The 16,325-nt window shown below is 30.0% G+C and overlaps 1 protein-coding gene across 2 annotated transcripts; it reads right to left on the bottom strand.

The window, feature by feature from the left end:
- Positions 1 to 283: 283 nt before the first annotated feature.
- Positions 284 to 12,642, bottom strand: GlcAT-I (Glucuronyltransferase I). Of its 2 annotated transcripts, none has more exons than XM_088205090.1 (6): positions 12,305 to 12,642; positions 5,866 to 5,970; positions 4,171 to 4,330; positions 3,052 to 3,201; positions 2,760 to 2,987; positions 284 to 2,687 (listed from the first exon to the last, which is right to left on the bottom strand). In XM_088205090.1, the coding sequence occupies exons 1-6, from the start codon at positions 12,481 to 12,483 to the stop codon at positions 2,517 to 2,519; spliced, it is 993 nt and encodes a 330-aa protein (XP_088061216.1). In that variant the 5' UTR covers positions 12,484 to 12,642; the 3' UTR covers positions 284 to 2,516. The 2 variants fall into 2 exon arrangements, with proteins under 2 accessions (XP_088061216.1, XP_088061217.1); XM_088205091.1 differs by having other exon boundaries at positions 3,052 to 3,183.
- Positions 12,643 to 16,325: the final 3,683 nt, after the last annotated feature.

Raw genomic sequence — 16,325 nt, 5'->3', positions numbered from 1 at the left:
AAATGTATAATTCTTAATACAATAATGACATCGGATTCAGCAATTTTCGCAGAGCATATTTATTTGAAATTCTTTACTGATCCTCTCTGCTGCCAGATATTCAGAAGATTCTTCTTGAACATCATATCTCAAAGATTATTTGTCTCCCACTTTCTTTGATAGTTGATCCTAATTAGATTTGATTTATTTTACCTTTAACGTTAATTTTCTATTTAAGAATGAGAAAAGGATATTTGGAAAGGGTGTTTGATTACAAAGAATTATCTAAAAATAAGATAAAACATATGGTAAAAATGTAAATATATTATTGTATAATATTTGCCATTTTACAATATATAATCACACTCATACCTATTTCAATATGAATTCGTGGCTTACAATATAATTCTCAAAAATAATAATTTTCAAAAAAAAAAAACAACACATGCACACAAAATTTTTGAAATCATACAATAGGCCAAAAGTTTATAACCGTGCACAAGTAATTTCATGTATCGATTGCCAATTATAATACATTTGGAATAGTTAATTTAATGTTACCAAAATGTAAATATTTTTCAATTTAATTTTCTTATCAATACTATTGCTAGATATTGTGGTGTTTTTATTAAATAATTATATATACAATGTATAAATATATATATATTAGAGGTACTTAGAAAAAAGGCTCGGCGGACTTGAACAACCCATCCGAATACATTTAGACTATTATTTTAATGTGCAAGCATCAACACCACTAACGTCTTTTTTGAGCGATAGAAAAAGTAAAATAAATCCATTTAATTCCATAGCACACACCGATTCTTCGTCAAGAGATCACAGAAACCTCACGGGACGGCATCCATGACGGCAACAAAAATATTTTTTTAATCCATTCCTAATAAAATATAAGTGCCCACTGTCCAAACTACAGATATTTATTACTACATTTTTATAAATATAAATTATTGCGGAAGTGTATATATTATGTAACATACACATACATTAAAACACGTTCTTCACTTTCATCTCTAAATTTAAAAACATAACCAATATATACAGAATTAAACTTTGGCCCTTACAATAACCAAACTGACCTTGAATAATGTGATTGAAAAATAAAACAAAAAAAATATGACACCCTCAACATAAATATGAATATCACATCATGATAAAGCAAGATTAGTTAAGGACAGGTAATGTTCAATTAAATTATTTTCATTATATAAATACTAGACTAGAGAGTGAATACTTTATAATAAAATCAACGTACGTAAACAAAATAAAAATCTTGCCAGTAAAACTTTTAAAGAACCATTATATAAAAATCACTTAAAATCAACGAATCACAAAGCCAAACACAAAAAGATAACGATAATATAAATTAATAATACATTTTCATTATAGTCAAAATTATGTCTATTATACATATTTACAAGAAATTTTATCTTTTTTAAAAATATAATGGCATCAATATATCAATGTGCATTTATTTGTTCAAACGAAAGCTTGCGTCGCTTAATAAACACATTTTTTTTTAATAATCTAATAGGGATTACAAGGTTTGGACATATTACTTGATAAGGTTTTATCACGCTCAGTATTATTTATGGTTAGCAATGTTTTAAAAATATTAAGTACAAACAAAACTAAAATGTTGAACATTATTAAATTCGTATAAATATACCATCATCTGTATTGTAATCCCTACGTATAAAATCATTGAGTCAATACAGCTAACAAGTTAGGAAGACGGATTATTTTTTCACTTAAACATTTGAAAGGCCTTTCTAATCAATGACTATAAACAATATTTAGAATCATTCACATTTGTACTCCAAAATGTCTAAAGTATATATTGAACTCAAGTGCTATAATAATTTAAGAGTCGACATTTCGCTTTGTTAAATTCGAAATATAAATATGTAATAATATAAGTGCATTTACAAAGCAATTGGAAAGAATCTACCTAAAGGCAAATGCCACACTCTTGTATATCCACTTTATATTATAATGATTACATCTATTACGAATAACACATGGATCTTAGAATCGATTTGGTAAATGTTTAGTTGGTTATATGTATAATTATATAGACGAAAAAATAAATAAACGGGAAGATCTCACTGGTTTGGAATATCACTAATATTCTTTGTTACAATAATAAATATATTGGAGAGAAATATTCGCATTTGAATTTTTAAGTTTTATAGCGTAAAGTATAATTTGCCATTTGAATTGGCTCTCGAGATTCAATTATCTATATATAATATAGAAAATGGAGATTGAAGAAAAAATTTTGATGATTAGTTATATGATGATTTTAATGATTTGACTAAATTGTCGTATATTTAAAAATGTCGTTCACATTAAAACCATATCGGGGTAACCCTGCCATGTTCAAAATACAATCAATAAACTAGCAATAAATAATGGTAAATACAATTATTCACCAGTCTTTGTTTACACTTCAATGGAAGAAAATTGATTTTTAACAATCAATGTTTTTGTCATTTTTTGCTTTTATCTAAACATCATTAAACTTCTATGCCGTCGTTTGAACCTTTGGGATGCTTGGCACGTAGCTTAGTCTCTTCGCTCATCCTCGGCTTTTCCGTTCTGGTGTGCCACACTAAAACTTTTGTACAACGATCGGCGAGCGGTTCTAGCTCATCTCTTTTAATCAACTGTCTCAAAATCTCACTTTCCTAATATAGAAAATATATTTAATTAATATCGTGTTTTTTATATATATACAATGTATAAAAGTACAAATTTACTTGATAACCAGCTTGAACTTTATGAGTGAAAACAGCGTTCGGATTATCTTTTATAAGCCTCAGGTTGATGGCAAAGCCCGCCATGTCTAATGGGAACGGTCGTTCTGGTCTCCAAACGCTATTAAAACCTGTAACATGTTTCCCTTCAGAATCCACCATCGGCCTTTCTACCATCATTCCACCCACAAGTCCAACAGGCCATACGCCTACTTTGCGTACTTTCCGCATCTGAAAAATCACATGTTATTAAACACGAATTATTGAATAAGACAATAATGAACGAGTTAAACACCTCTTCGAAGACTTTGAGGGAATATGTATTATCATCGTCCATAAAGTAAACAACGCCGTTCAGCTGATCGTCAGTGTCGAGGTTCTTCCGCAACCAATCCAAACCGGCGTTCCTTTGCTCGACGCCTCGGGCCTTCATCCAATGAGGTTCCTTTTATTTTTTTATTGTACAACAGCGTGGCGACACAAGCATAAAATCGTTCCAGAGAGATGATGAAGGGGAATATTTGGGAAATGAAAAACATAAAATTATGCTTCAAATGGGCTAACATACTAAATGATCAAAAAACAATAATTGTTATCGAACAAAATCTCAAAGATCCGAAATTAAAAACTTATATAGCTGCAATGCGCGAAACAGTAGAAACAAAACTTGTACATAGTTTGAGTTAGTTTGTGAGTAATAATTGTCGACTAGAGCGTTATGCGTAAAGCGTTAAAATTAAAATAAGAAAAGAAGTAGTTTGTTTAATACATATAATGTTAGTAAGGAGAGGAGAAGCAAAATTAGCATGAGTTAATAAATTTATTGAATGAATGATATTATATTTTGCACGAATAATGTGATATGTGTGTTATTTTATTTGTTAGTACGATGATGTTATTCAAGCAAAATGTAAAAAAAATCGAAAGATGCAAAATATAAAAATAATAACCCAATATACCAAAATAAAACTGAAATATGTGTCAAGGGCAGTATACCATTCTTGTAGTGTAATGTTAGCTACGTAGTTCATCCGTATAGGTAATGCGTACTTATTGAAAAATTAGTTTAAGAGAGTATATGAATTTATACATTTATAAAACATTCTTTAATTATCCCAATTGTAAAAATTGCAACAGATGCACCCAATATGACAAATCCAACCATTTTTTACTTAATTATAACACCGTGATTCCAAAATCAAGGAAACCCTTCACCAGCAATCTGTGTTAATTTCCAACTGTTACCAAATAGTAGGTACTTTCACTATGTGTTGTAATTGCTGAACGCGCATTGAACGCACACAACACCATCGTCATATAACGCACAATTGTGCAACTTTAAAGCGGTGTGTGTGCGATAAAAATATGTATATTTATTGTAATTTCTCACTTTGGACTTGGTTTAAAAACTCACCGTCGGCTTCAACTGTTTACTCTTTTTCGTTCTAGCCGCCAAATGCGTGTACTGAAGTGAAGTTTCTTTCAAAAAGTTGTCCACCAGAGGCGTCTTTTCCTCAGAGTCCTCCACGACTATCCAATGGAACTTATCTAACCACATCAACGTTTGGGAAAGTCTGAAAAGAACGAATTGAAATCAATTTTTAATTAAAATATAATATATTTCAAGATTCTTCCAACAAAGAAGACTCAAAAGTGAGGAAATAATACATAATTTCAAATTGGAGCTAACAATCCATAGATGCAACTATAATCTGTATTTGCGTTAACACAGTCAGTTCGAGAGATATCCATTTAATCATTACTCAATAGAGATACTAAGTTTGGGTTTACCCCCCTACTATTATATATACGGATATACGTTCGATACACGTATCATTACTCCGATTGATTGATAAATATGAAAAATATAGTAATGATTTTGATTTTTATAAATTTGATCAAAATATAAACAGGAGTAAACTCAATTATGAATAATGATGAAATGGATAGCTCTCGAACTGACTGTGTTAACGCAAATATGGTATACCTCCTTAAAATGAATATTATACAACTTTATTTATAATTTATAAGACTTTATAAAAAAAAATTAAAAAGTGTTAAATATCAGATGGGTATGTTTAAAATATTTCTTAATTTTAAAAAAACATATTACAAATAGCTTTTAACAGCTAAGATAATATAATAAATGTTCTTATCATGCCTTAATTCATTTTTCCACAGATTCATTAAATGGAACATTTTTCCTCTTCCTGAGACATTTTTGGAAATAAAAATACGCACGCGAAACTACAGAACACGAGAGCATGTTAAATATGTTATTTAGCAAATGACATATTTGGCTCTCTAAAAATTCAACATCTTCTAGCCATTTATATTTAAAAAGGCACAAAAAACTCATTTTTAAAAGTCATGTAACATTGCCTTAATGGTATTATTTTGAAGAGGACATTTCACTGACTTGTTTAGTGTATTTATTTTCGAACGAAAGAAACATCCTATTATTTGCAAGAAATTAAAAAAATGACTACGGAAACATATTTATAAAACATCCTAAACCGGAAATTCTACATCATGGCATCTGGAAACTATTCAGTAATCTAATAAACAACGATAAAATAATACACAGAAAAAAATTAGATACTATTTTTTAACTTTCTTGTTAGCACAAATTTTTAGAAATACTTTTTTTATCAAATAAACCATTTGTCCTCAAACTGTATTGTTTTATTTCTAGTTTATAGGAAAATACCACAATATATTTGGCTGTGTAGTGAAAATGCAATATATTTAAAAATGGCTTTTGCAAAGATTATTTTTTGTTATAAATTATTTTTCATGAATTAAACTGTAAAATATAAAGCACTTTAAATTCTAAAAAATGTATACACTCAAACACAAATATAAATGTTTTATCTTAGTCCTCAGAGGGCGATAAGGCTTATCTAATTTATCGCCAGAATTTATAAAATTAATCCACACAAGCCGCATAAGAATAACTAATAAGCAGTGTTTCGTTGTCTGCGCTAAATTACAACAATACTGTGCACTAGCACAATTCGTAGAATTAGCAGCATGACTCGATCTTTTCATGGTCGATCGTGCTACGAAATCTAATCAAAAGTTTGAAGTGTGAATAAACTCAATTTACCTGGTCAAGTCTGCCTTTTGCACATGTCTGGAGTACGTGGGCGTGATGGCGTATACCATGGGCAGGTCCTGGATGTTCTTCGGTTCTCGGGGACATGGCGCGCCCCTAAAATAAAGGTAAATCAGTGTCGCAAGGATGCAGAGGAACAGGGATCGCAACTTCATATCGGGAAGAAACGAACGGCGACGATCGCCACTCATGACTGAATGCGATTAGTAAAAAATTAGACGCCATACCATGTGGCATATTTTTTGGGATGATTTAATTTTTTAATTTGTATGCATGTGTTATTTCGCTGGTGCTTTAGTGTTTCAAAACAATTCAATTACAATGATCCGTTTCGAGAAATCGACGATGTTTGAACGCATTGAAATGATAACGGCCTGAAGTGTTTATTATACGCGCATTGTGAATTCTTAAGTATTTTTACCGATTCATCTTCAATTCTGACCGCTCCGTTAAAAGTCAATAACCTCGCATTCAACATGACTGATGGAATGTCGCTAATCGAAAGTTGGATAACTATTTAACAAGTACGAAAATCTTTTAAAAAAGTAATGGTGTAGTTTTTCGATTAATTTAATAATAGTTGGTTCTTTTTTTGAAAATGTTAATGACCATAAGTGTCATTTGCATAGCGGTTGCAAAACCCATCTAGAGAACGGAAATTGAGATCATTGTACCATGAAAAATATTCCGTCGCCTGACTGAATTTATTTTAATTAAAATTATTTAATTTTTAAATAATTAATCGACAGAAGCAAACTTTAAATAAAACTGAGAGATAATTAATTAATCACTAATACAAAATTCTATATTCAATTTTCGTAAATACATAAATTTTATGTTTATTTAAATATATGAATTCAGAGTGAAATCAGAATCTTTTATATATGCTTTTCATTCGAAAAAAGAATAGATTTAACGAAACCACTAAGAGAAATATACATATATACATAAACATGTATATAGCACATTTTAAAAACGTTTATTCACTAAATGATTAGTGCTAAATTTTAAACGATTCAAATATAACGATACTTTAAAAGTAATTTAAAAAAATGATTTAGTAATTATTATCATTATTTTTGGACAAACATGTCTATGAGACTCAATTTGACAGTTGCGAAACGTCTATTTATTGTTCAAACCCAAACCTAACCTTACAAAAGTTCTAAAACTAATTGTAGATTCAGAATTTTCATTAAGTTAAGTCTAAAATACAAACTAAGCCAACTCATTTCTCAGGGAAAAATAAGCTGACAAAGAAGTAGACAGATGTCACATCTAACTCGTGTTTACCGAAGTATATTCAAACCACTTCTGATGTAAGAGTGTTGGTCAAAGTATATTCAAGCCGAATTTTGGTCAATAGGAGGGCGCAAAAATAATTATCACTTCTTAGAAGTCAAAAATTCACGTCAAAAGCAATAAAATCATGACGGCGTTGGCGCGATTTTATTACTTTTGACGTGGATTTATGGCTTCTGAGAAGGAATAATTGTTTTTGGCGCTCTCCTATTGGTCAAAAAATGGAAAGCGTTTTTTTATTAAAAGCTTGAGATAACTTGGGAATTTTCAAGAGAGTAGAGATTCCCTCGACCTGCAGGAGGATCTCAATTCTTTATATAAGTGGGCTTACTATAACCGATATCCTTACAGTATAAAGAAATGTCAATTTAATTTTCAAGGTCGTCGATGCCAGAGAAATATTCCTACCATCTCGGCGGATATATTTTGATCGTCCTTAATGTACTAAGAATTTAGGTGTGGCTTTCGAAAAGCACTAAGTTCAGCCTACAGATTGCAGAGACTCGCAGCAGATCATTAAAAATGCTCGGTTTTATCTTAAGAAATTCAGGAATACTTTAGTACTGCGCACTCTTTATGATGATCTAGTCTGCAGCATACTAGAAACTGGCTCTATTGTATGGATTCCAGGCGTAATGAGTCAATGTAATGAATTGAGGCTAGAAAAAGTACAGCGTAAATTCCTTCGATATTTTTACTTGAAGGAATATAATCCTTTCCTGTTTCCCAGTGCTTTCGTTTTGGGAGCACTGGGATACGTTTCATTGTGAACTTCAATTCGTATGGGACAATGTACACCTGTTGAGATGATTTGTGTTTGTCCTTTTATATTGTTTTCGTGTTTTTAGTTATATGTACATATATGTATTTATAATTTTTTATATATTTTATACTTTTGGACATCGCGACGCATTAGGTTAACCTGTCAGGTAACGATGACCTTAATTTTAATTAATAAATAAAACATGCAATTAAATATTAAGGTACTTTATGAACAATGGCAGCAGGCTCGGTCCGTGCTTTAAGACCGTGCAATTGCGCGCTCTTATCTCTCACTCACTCTCGCCAATTAACACGAGAGCGAGCGAAACGGAAATTATCTCTCCGACCGGCCGTGAAGTGAATGACAGGTTCAGATTTATCTATTTTATGAAGCGATTACATAAATATTAGGCTATTGTTAACTAATTTAACGTTACAACAATACACCACAATCAACACCCAATCCAACCTTGGTTCTCTTGAACACTTTCCATTTTGGCATCAACGAACCACTATCGTCCCTGAGCGGACGACAAACTCGAGATAAACTCATTTTACAAAAATATAAAAAAAAAACACATTAATGTAATATTAACTAATCAAGCGTCGCGTGCCATCCATCGATAACGCCATTATTCTAACGAAACGCGCGCGCGCGATAACGATTCATCGTTAGGCGTAATATACTACGTTCATAATGAGACGATAAGCTTTGGTTAGTTTATCTCATCTCAAAATATACGCCTACGTCAAAATTGGCCAGCAAACGCCCGGAAAAACATTAATCATGATAATCTTGTGAATGTTTGCATATCCAACAATAGCTCAGTAGTCCTAAACGACTTTGTCGGAGGCAACCCTGTTACGAAATATGTCATTGAGTAATAAAAAAGTAGGCGAACGAATGATGAATTATTTTAATCGAAAATATTTTTTATATTAATAAAACCCGATTGGTCCGATAACTTTACGATGCATCATGAAAATCGTAGCATTTATGATATTTTCCACGATTGACATGTAATGTACTCAAGCAAAATTATTATAAGGTAACCAGACGAACTCTTCAAAAATGTCCGAGATAACCTTTTTTTAGCTCTCGCAGCATCTCTAAATGAACAAAAAAATCCGAGATCTTTTTTTTAGTGTCCTTTGATATTTTTAAAATCTGGTCACCTTACCTAGTATACACTATCTCATATAAAATTAAAAAACATATTATGCCTACATCATTGAAACTATACATATATATATTTTATGACTGAATATAAATTGTTTTTTTATTAAATAAAAACAATTTATGTTAAGCGAACATAAAATATAAAATATTTTTTTTTTTTATTTTATAAATTGAATTCTAGGTATAATATTAATAGAGCATATGATTTATTAAGTTGCAATTAAATAATATATTGTTTATTATTAATAAATTGTATATAATCCGCAGAAAATACACAAATCTTAATTTTGATACTATGTATATCATCATACATTGTTTAAGTGAAATAAAAAATCATATTAGTATTTTGTAGTGTTTACGTACTTCAGATGTAAAACATATTCACACAACCTATTCTTGGACAGAATACCATGTGCACATAGTATAATTTATTAACATAACTAAAAAAAGACTTGAAACATAAACATTTTTAATATAAAGTTACCAACTTACAGTTGGTTCAATTCAATAGAATGAGAAGAAACACTTAAAACAAGGTCATGCTCAATCCAGTAATAAATTTCAAAGCACACATGCACATATTATTATCTCATAATCTGGGTCAGAAATGATAAATACATTTGAAGCCTTTAATGTTTTTTAATATTTTATACATTTCTAAAAGTATGTGTTTAATCATTATTTTGCAAATTTTAACAAATTTTACAACTTCACAAGGTACTTGTAAATATTAATGGCATAAATATTGCATATCAATTAGTCATATAGTTGAATCATTATTGAATAAGAAGAATATAATATTATTCATAAATAATTGGTTTTAATTTGTTCAATTTCATGTATCCAAAATGATATGTTTTTCTCCTTCCAAAGTATATTATTAAAAGACCAAATTACTTGATAAAAATTGTGTATTTATAAATGTAGATGCACGTATGAAGAATGTATAAATATAAAAATATATTTTGTTAAATCTAACAACTTGTATCCCATAAGTGTTGATGTTTCAAATTTACAAAAATAATTACTACCAGTGCTGGGTGTGTCTTAATTAAAGGTATACATAAAAAGTATTATTATTACTCTGTCCTAATTGGAATTGTGACTCAGAATCATTACTGACCAGTTTTGAACTATGCTTAACAAAACCCAATATACACAATAAAGCTAATCTAATCAGTTATTTAATAAATATATACTTCTGCAATTTCAAAATTGAATATCACGTGTCAGTTATTGATAAAAACAGTTTGATATTGACGTTGACGTTATACTTTATAATAAAGCTACATAATAGACATTAAAATATGTAGGTACATATTTCGATTTTATAAACATTTGTGTTGATTAAAATAATTTGTTCAATTAACCAATCTGAAAAATGTTTATATGTGATCATAATTAGCTATAACATAATGTGCCCCTCAATCACCTTAATAAAGATTTTGCAATTTGCTTTGAACTTTGATATTATCTATAAAGCTCTTTTATTCTGATTTGTACATTACAAGTAAATTTTCATTTTATTATTTAAAATTATATTTTCCGAAAATTAGACAATTGGTCTGTGCATCGTCATTCTTCTGATTGTTACCTCTTCTTAAAGATTTGTATTTTTTGTGATTTGATGATCTCCTTGCTTTGTGTTAAAGATTACCTTTCACGTATTATCAATATTTGACAACTAACTCTTTGCAATTCGCGTGTTTTGAACGCCTTATTTTCGTAAAAGGTTGTTGAAATCATTATATTTTTATTTTATGTAATAATCTACAGCTGCATTTGAATATATTTTTGTCTTGTGTAAATCTTTCCTTTCGCGTATTTAGATGCCTTATCTCGACTTGAAGATTTATTATAGGATGTTTTATCTTTAAATTTGGAATTATTAAAAAAATCCAATGCTATCATATTTTGGTGAAATTGTATCAAACGTGTTTTTACATTTGTGTATGTGCGCCATTATAGTAACTAATATTATTTTATTAATAATTAAATATTTTGGTAAAATAGAATATTACATGTAAATAAAATTGTAATTTTGTATAATTTTATATAAATCTGGTACTAGGCTCGGAAAAGGCAATGTATGTGTCGCTGTTTTTTTGTTGTGAGCAAAATGTTTGGGAATTTTGTTAAAATTTACCAACTATACTTATTTTCATTTTTTTCAAAAAAATAACTGCTTTTGAGTAAAAATGATTAAAAAGTGTCATTTCACTTTTACCATTCTGATACATTTACAAAAAAATAATAAAATCCTTTGAAAACATCATTGCACAATTTGTAATTCCAGTATTTTGTTTGCACTTTTGTACTTTCTGTAAAGTTGGCAATCCACATTTTTACACATTAACACCGGACACTGCATTTTGCAATTCGCAAAAATTCTTAAAACTATTTGTATTTTTTACAATTTATAAGTTGTTAAAAACCGATGGATTAAATGCAATAAATTTTGAAAAAAATTGCCTTTCCATTATCTGCGTTAGTCTATCTAAAGCCATGTTAAAATATTAACAATATATTTTATTGTTTTATACTCATAACGCAGTAACACGTTTATGTTAATAAATACTACTATTCATAAGTTATTTGATTATAATACTTATCAACTTTCTATACTATTCCAAGTTTGGATAAAAATAAATAAATTTTAACAATATGCTATGAAACAAAACTTTTTATTTAAGTTAGTCTCTTATCAAAAACATGTGCAATGTTTCCATATATAACTAATAAGTAATTAAACAATAAAATTTTCCTTTACCGAAAATGAATCTAATTTGAAAAAGTAAAGAAACAAATTTATCTACTTTTAAGAAAAAAATCAAAAAGCTATTAATTTTTGATCATAAAACATCGAGTATTGTCCTTATAAAATGTCAACATAATTTAATATGTATATGAAATGTCAATGGGCAATAAAAAAATTGTTTTATTCAAACAGTTCACAAAACAAAAACATCACGAGTTTGATTGGCCATAAAGCTATGTATATTGTCCTTACAAAGATATTTTTTAGTTAAATTTAAAAAAAAACACAAGGGTATCGCCATCTTTAATGGGTCGAATCGTGACGATTTTTTTGAACATCATCATGACTTTATGACGAAACGAAATGATGTCATAGAAAAGTAGAAACGGCGAACATCGGAAGGTTCTGTCGTATTTTGCGCAACTGACCTCTGCGTAGATATGACCGAGTAGACGACGGGCTGGTCGCTGGTGGCGTCCTGCGCCGAGGGCGTTTCGCCCCCGCACTGCGAGGTGTCGTTGGCGGTGAAGAGGGCGAAGAGCAGCAGGGCGAGCAGCGCCAGCCCGATGAGGAAGGTCTTCTTCCGAATGCGGATATCGGCGCTCATCGCGCGGCCGCCGTCAGCGACGTTCGCTTGCCGTCATGTCCGGAGACGGACGCCGGCCAAAGCCAGCGCCGAACACCCACCGCTCGCTCTCGGCCGGCGAATGGCCGATGTCCGCAACACGATAGTGTTGCCATATCGAACCGATTTCCTTACTTATTCTCCCTAATCATCGATCGTTTCCCTACACATACTCCGTACATCTTAACAATTTAACGCATATATGCGTCATTCATTGCCAGGAGCTTTAACTACTTAAAAAATGAGAATATTACCATTTAGATAATAAAATCTATAAAAATGACTATCAAGATCTCTGAATTATTACGTACTTGCACGTGAATTAAAGTAAACGACCAATCTTCAGTGTTGTACTTCATTCCCTACGAAATTTAATATGTAATCTGAAAATATTTTTTATAAGAGATATAATATCGGAACGAGAAATACAGAATAATATTAACCCGAATAAAGAAAATTCTCAGCGGCCATAACTTAAGCTTGTTTTTAGAGTGAGAATAGTAAAGTGATATGTTCTCTGTCTTTCAATACCACAGGCTCCCAACCTTCTTCGGATGGCGACCAGTAGTGTAGTTCTAAAAAATTATTTTTGGGTGATCTATGATATTACAGTTTATGTGAACCCGGAGACGATTACCCTGGTTATTTTGTTTGTTGCGTTGTAGTTATAATTGAGTTAGGAAGTGTGCTGTTTAAAATTGTGGTGTCGGTGACTATTTATTAAACTCAAAGAATTTCTTACGTACATATGTTGTAACAAATCGTACCTGAACGACGTTCCGACATTTTCTTAATCGGTAAAAGTCGAAGCTACACCAGATATTCTTTATTGTTCGAGTCAAGCGCGTACTAATATAATGAAATGCATGATAACCATTAGCATATTTTAGTAAACTTGAAAACTGTTTATTTTTATAAGCATATATAATGTGAATGGTTTGCAGCGTAGCTGTGAGGTGGGGGGTGTTGAAAATGACCGCCTGCCCTGAAATATTTTGGTATATTGGAGACATGCATTAAGTTGCAGATTTTTTATTAAATAATTGTATAGGGGGAGAGAGACAAAGTTTAGGATCGCCCCGGGTGGCATAAGCCCTAGCTATGTCACTGATTCCAATACAGATTATTTAGAAATCTTACATCTCTGTAATCTAACTCGATATAAATTAGACCTTCTATAAGATGATCATGTTTTACGCGGTCTAAATTTAACGAATTTCGTATCATCTCTGAAATAGCGTCTGTATGGAGAAAAGTGCTTCTTGTGACCTAGGCCTTTCTTAAATCCAAATTGCTCCCAGCTAATAGTTTTTTCGCCACGTGTGTAAATTCTTCCTTGCATGAGACTTCAGCGAGTTACTCATTGGGTTGATAAATCGCTGTGTGTTATTTTTTAGTCAGAGAATATACGTATGTCGATAGTAACCAGTCGTAGGGAATTTTTTCAGAGAATTATATTTTATTGAGTAATTTCTTGAATTTGTTTAAGTTTTCCTCGTTCAGATTTTTCAAAAACTTTATAATTTAAAATGCAAATTATTAAATCATATTTTATTACGCTTTAAGTCAGGTTGCTGTCAAGGTTAGTATAAAACCAACAGTGTGATTTATTAGCTTATTATCAAAGGTAAATAACAGCCGTAAAATAATCTGTAATATAAAATGTTATGTGTATTTCTGTAGAAATAAAAATATTAACAAAGAAAAACCGTGAATTTTATAGAACACTTTATTACAACCTGTAATTTTTGTCATACAGCATTTTTCCCCAAACAAAAAACTGAACAATGTCTCTTATTAAAAAAAACATGTTTTAGCAAACAATTGAAAAAACAGTAATCATTTGTATAAACGTCGATTAGTCGCATATTAAATACAGGCATGACAATAATTATTTGCGGGTTGTACTATCATAATTATTTATTAGAAGGTTCATTGTCTAAAATTTAACATATCCAGCATGTTTCACTAGAAGATCAGTCTTGCGTTTCTGTTTTAATGAAACATTTTCATTATATAATCAATTATCACACAAGTAGTACAATTTTAAAATCACAAAGAACAAATATATTTACATAATTATGTAAGAAAATATCCAAACGTTTAATTTTATATAATTCAATGAATCGTCCCTCTGCAACTTTAAATAATGCAATATAAAAATCTAATAATGCATTCTATTCATGACAGATAAATTTTAAATAAAATTCTATATTTCAGAAAAATGTAGAGGAACTTGTCAACTTTGGCAAACTGTGATTTTAGTTCTCGCCGTTCACAAAAAAATATTACGGCGATCTCTTACAATAGACACGGTGAGAATTCTTCGATACAAATTGACATATTTATAGGTTAAACGATCTACGTTTAATAACTCTTTATAGACAAAATACTATTCATTATATAATAATAAAAAAATCTAAGGATCTATATAGTATAAATTATTATAACTTTTATTTAAAAAATTTACTATGTAACTCTAAGCTACGTCCGAGAAGAATCTAAAAATAAATTATAAAAATATTTTTATTTTCATATAATAAAGGAAATATCTTGATTAAATACAAATAGAAAAACCATTACGAAATTAATCAAAATTTGATGTTAAAAAAGAAGAAGAAAAACAAATATAACAAAGCTTCTTATTACAAATATTATCACAGATTTCGTCGCTCGAAAATATACACAATATAAAGTTCACTTAATTAACACGGATAGCAATATGACATCAAAGAAATCTGTGATATGTAGTCAGTTATTAATTTGGCAATCGTAAAATCCACAAACATGAGTCATACGCGTAAATAAATTAAACAATACATAAATAACGAAATAATAATAATAAAATGCATAATTCACAGCTACCACCGAAAATCACACGTCACTATTTGGAAAAAGTCTAGGAATATTATAAATGCAAATCTAGAATCGCACACACGACACTTATATATAAATAACTATGTTCATAAAAAAAATACAATAATCGTCGAGATTACTGTAACGCGTTAGTTATTGCACATTCTGATCCCACGACATTTAATTACAAGTTAATTCGCTAATAATCACGCACACCATGAACACATTTTCTTCTATTATTTGAAGACAATCATAACGTAACATCTCTATCAATATATATACATAGTATATAATAATAATGTAAAATTGCATAAAATTCAATGATGAAAAGGCCAAACTTGTTTGATTAACTATAAACATTATGACAAATCGGATGAGTCGTAACAAATTTATGCTAAAAATGGAATAATATTTACGCGCAGCGTAAACAATTCTTAGATCAGTCTGATTCAGATACGTTTTCGTCATATAATAAACAATTGTGCTATATAAATAGGTTACTTTAAGCATTTCGAGTACTTTTTACTTTAACAGTCCTAAGACTAATGGTACAACAATATTCGGAACGAAAATAACATTAACATACGTCGATATATCAAAATATAGTACATTTAGGCCAAGATAGTACCCATTTTGTATATTAAAAATTAAAGAGTTCCTTTCAGGTTGTGTTAGTATCAATCTAATACCATCAACAAAAAAATAAAATAAAATACAAAAAAGCAATAACGATAAATTATCACGTATTTTCTTAATATAGTTGTTAATAAATATTCGCGAATATTGTGCATATGACTCCTATTTTCTAATTTTTAAATACTACTTCATGAAATACGAAAGTAAAACAAAAAGAAAAGACACAAATATTTCACTAGTTTCTTGTACTCATTCAGGCTTTATGTAAACATACATATATATTATATTCTAGACAGAAGGGAACCTTTATCATATTCACAAAAAAATAGTGA

The sequence above is a fragment of the Plectrocnemia conspersa genome, unplaced genomic scaffold (assembly GCF_051122295.1).
Source record: "Plectrocnemia conspersa isolate PC_06_02 unplaced genomic scaffold, ASM5112229v1 ptg000002l, whole genome shotgun sequence".
Taxonomy (NCBI): Eukaryota; Metazoa; Arthropoda; class Insecta; order Trichoptera; family Polycentropodidae; genus Plectrocnemia; species Plectrocnemia conspersa.
The sequence above is the reverse complement of the archived record's forward strand: the minus strand, read 5'-3'. Positions and strand labels throughout refer to the sequence as shown.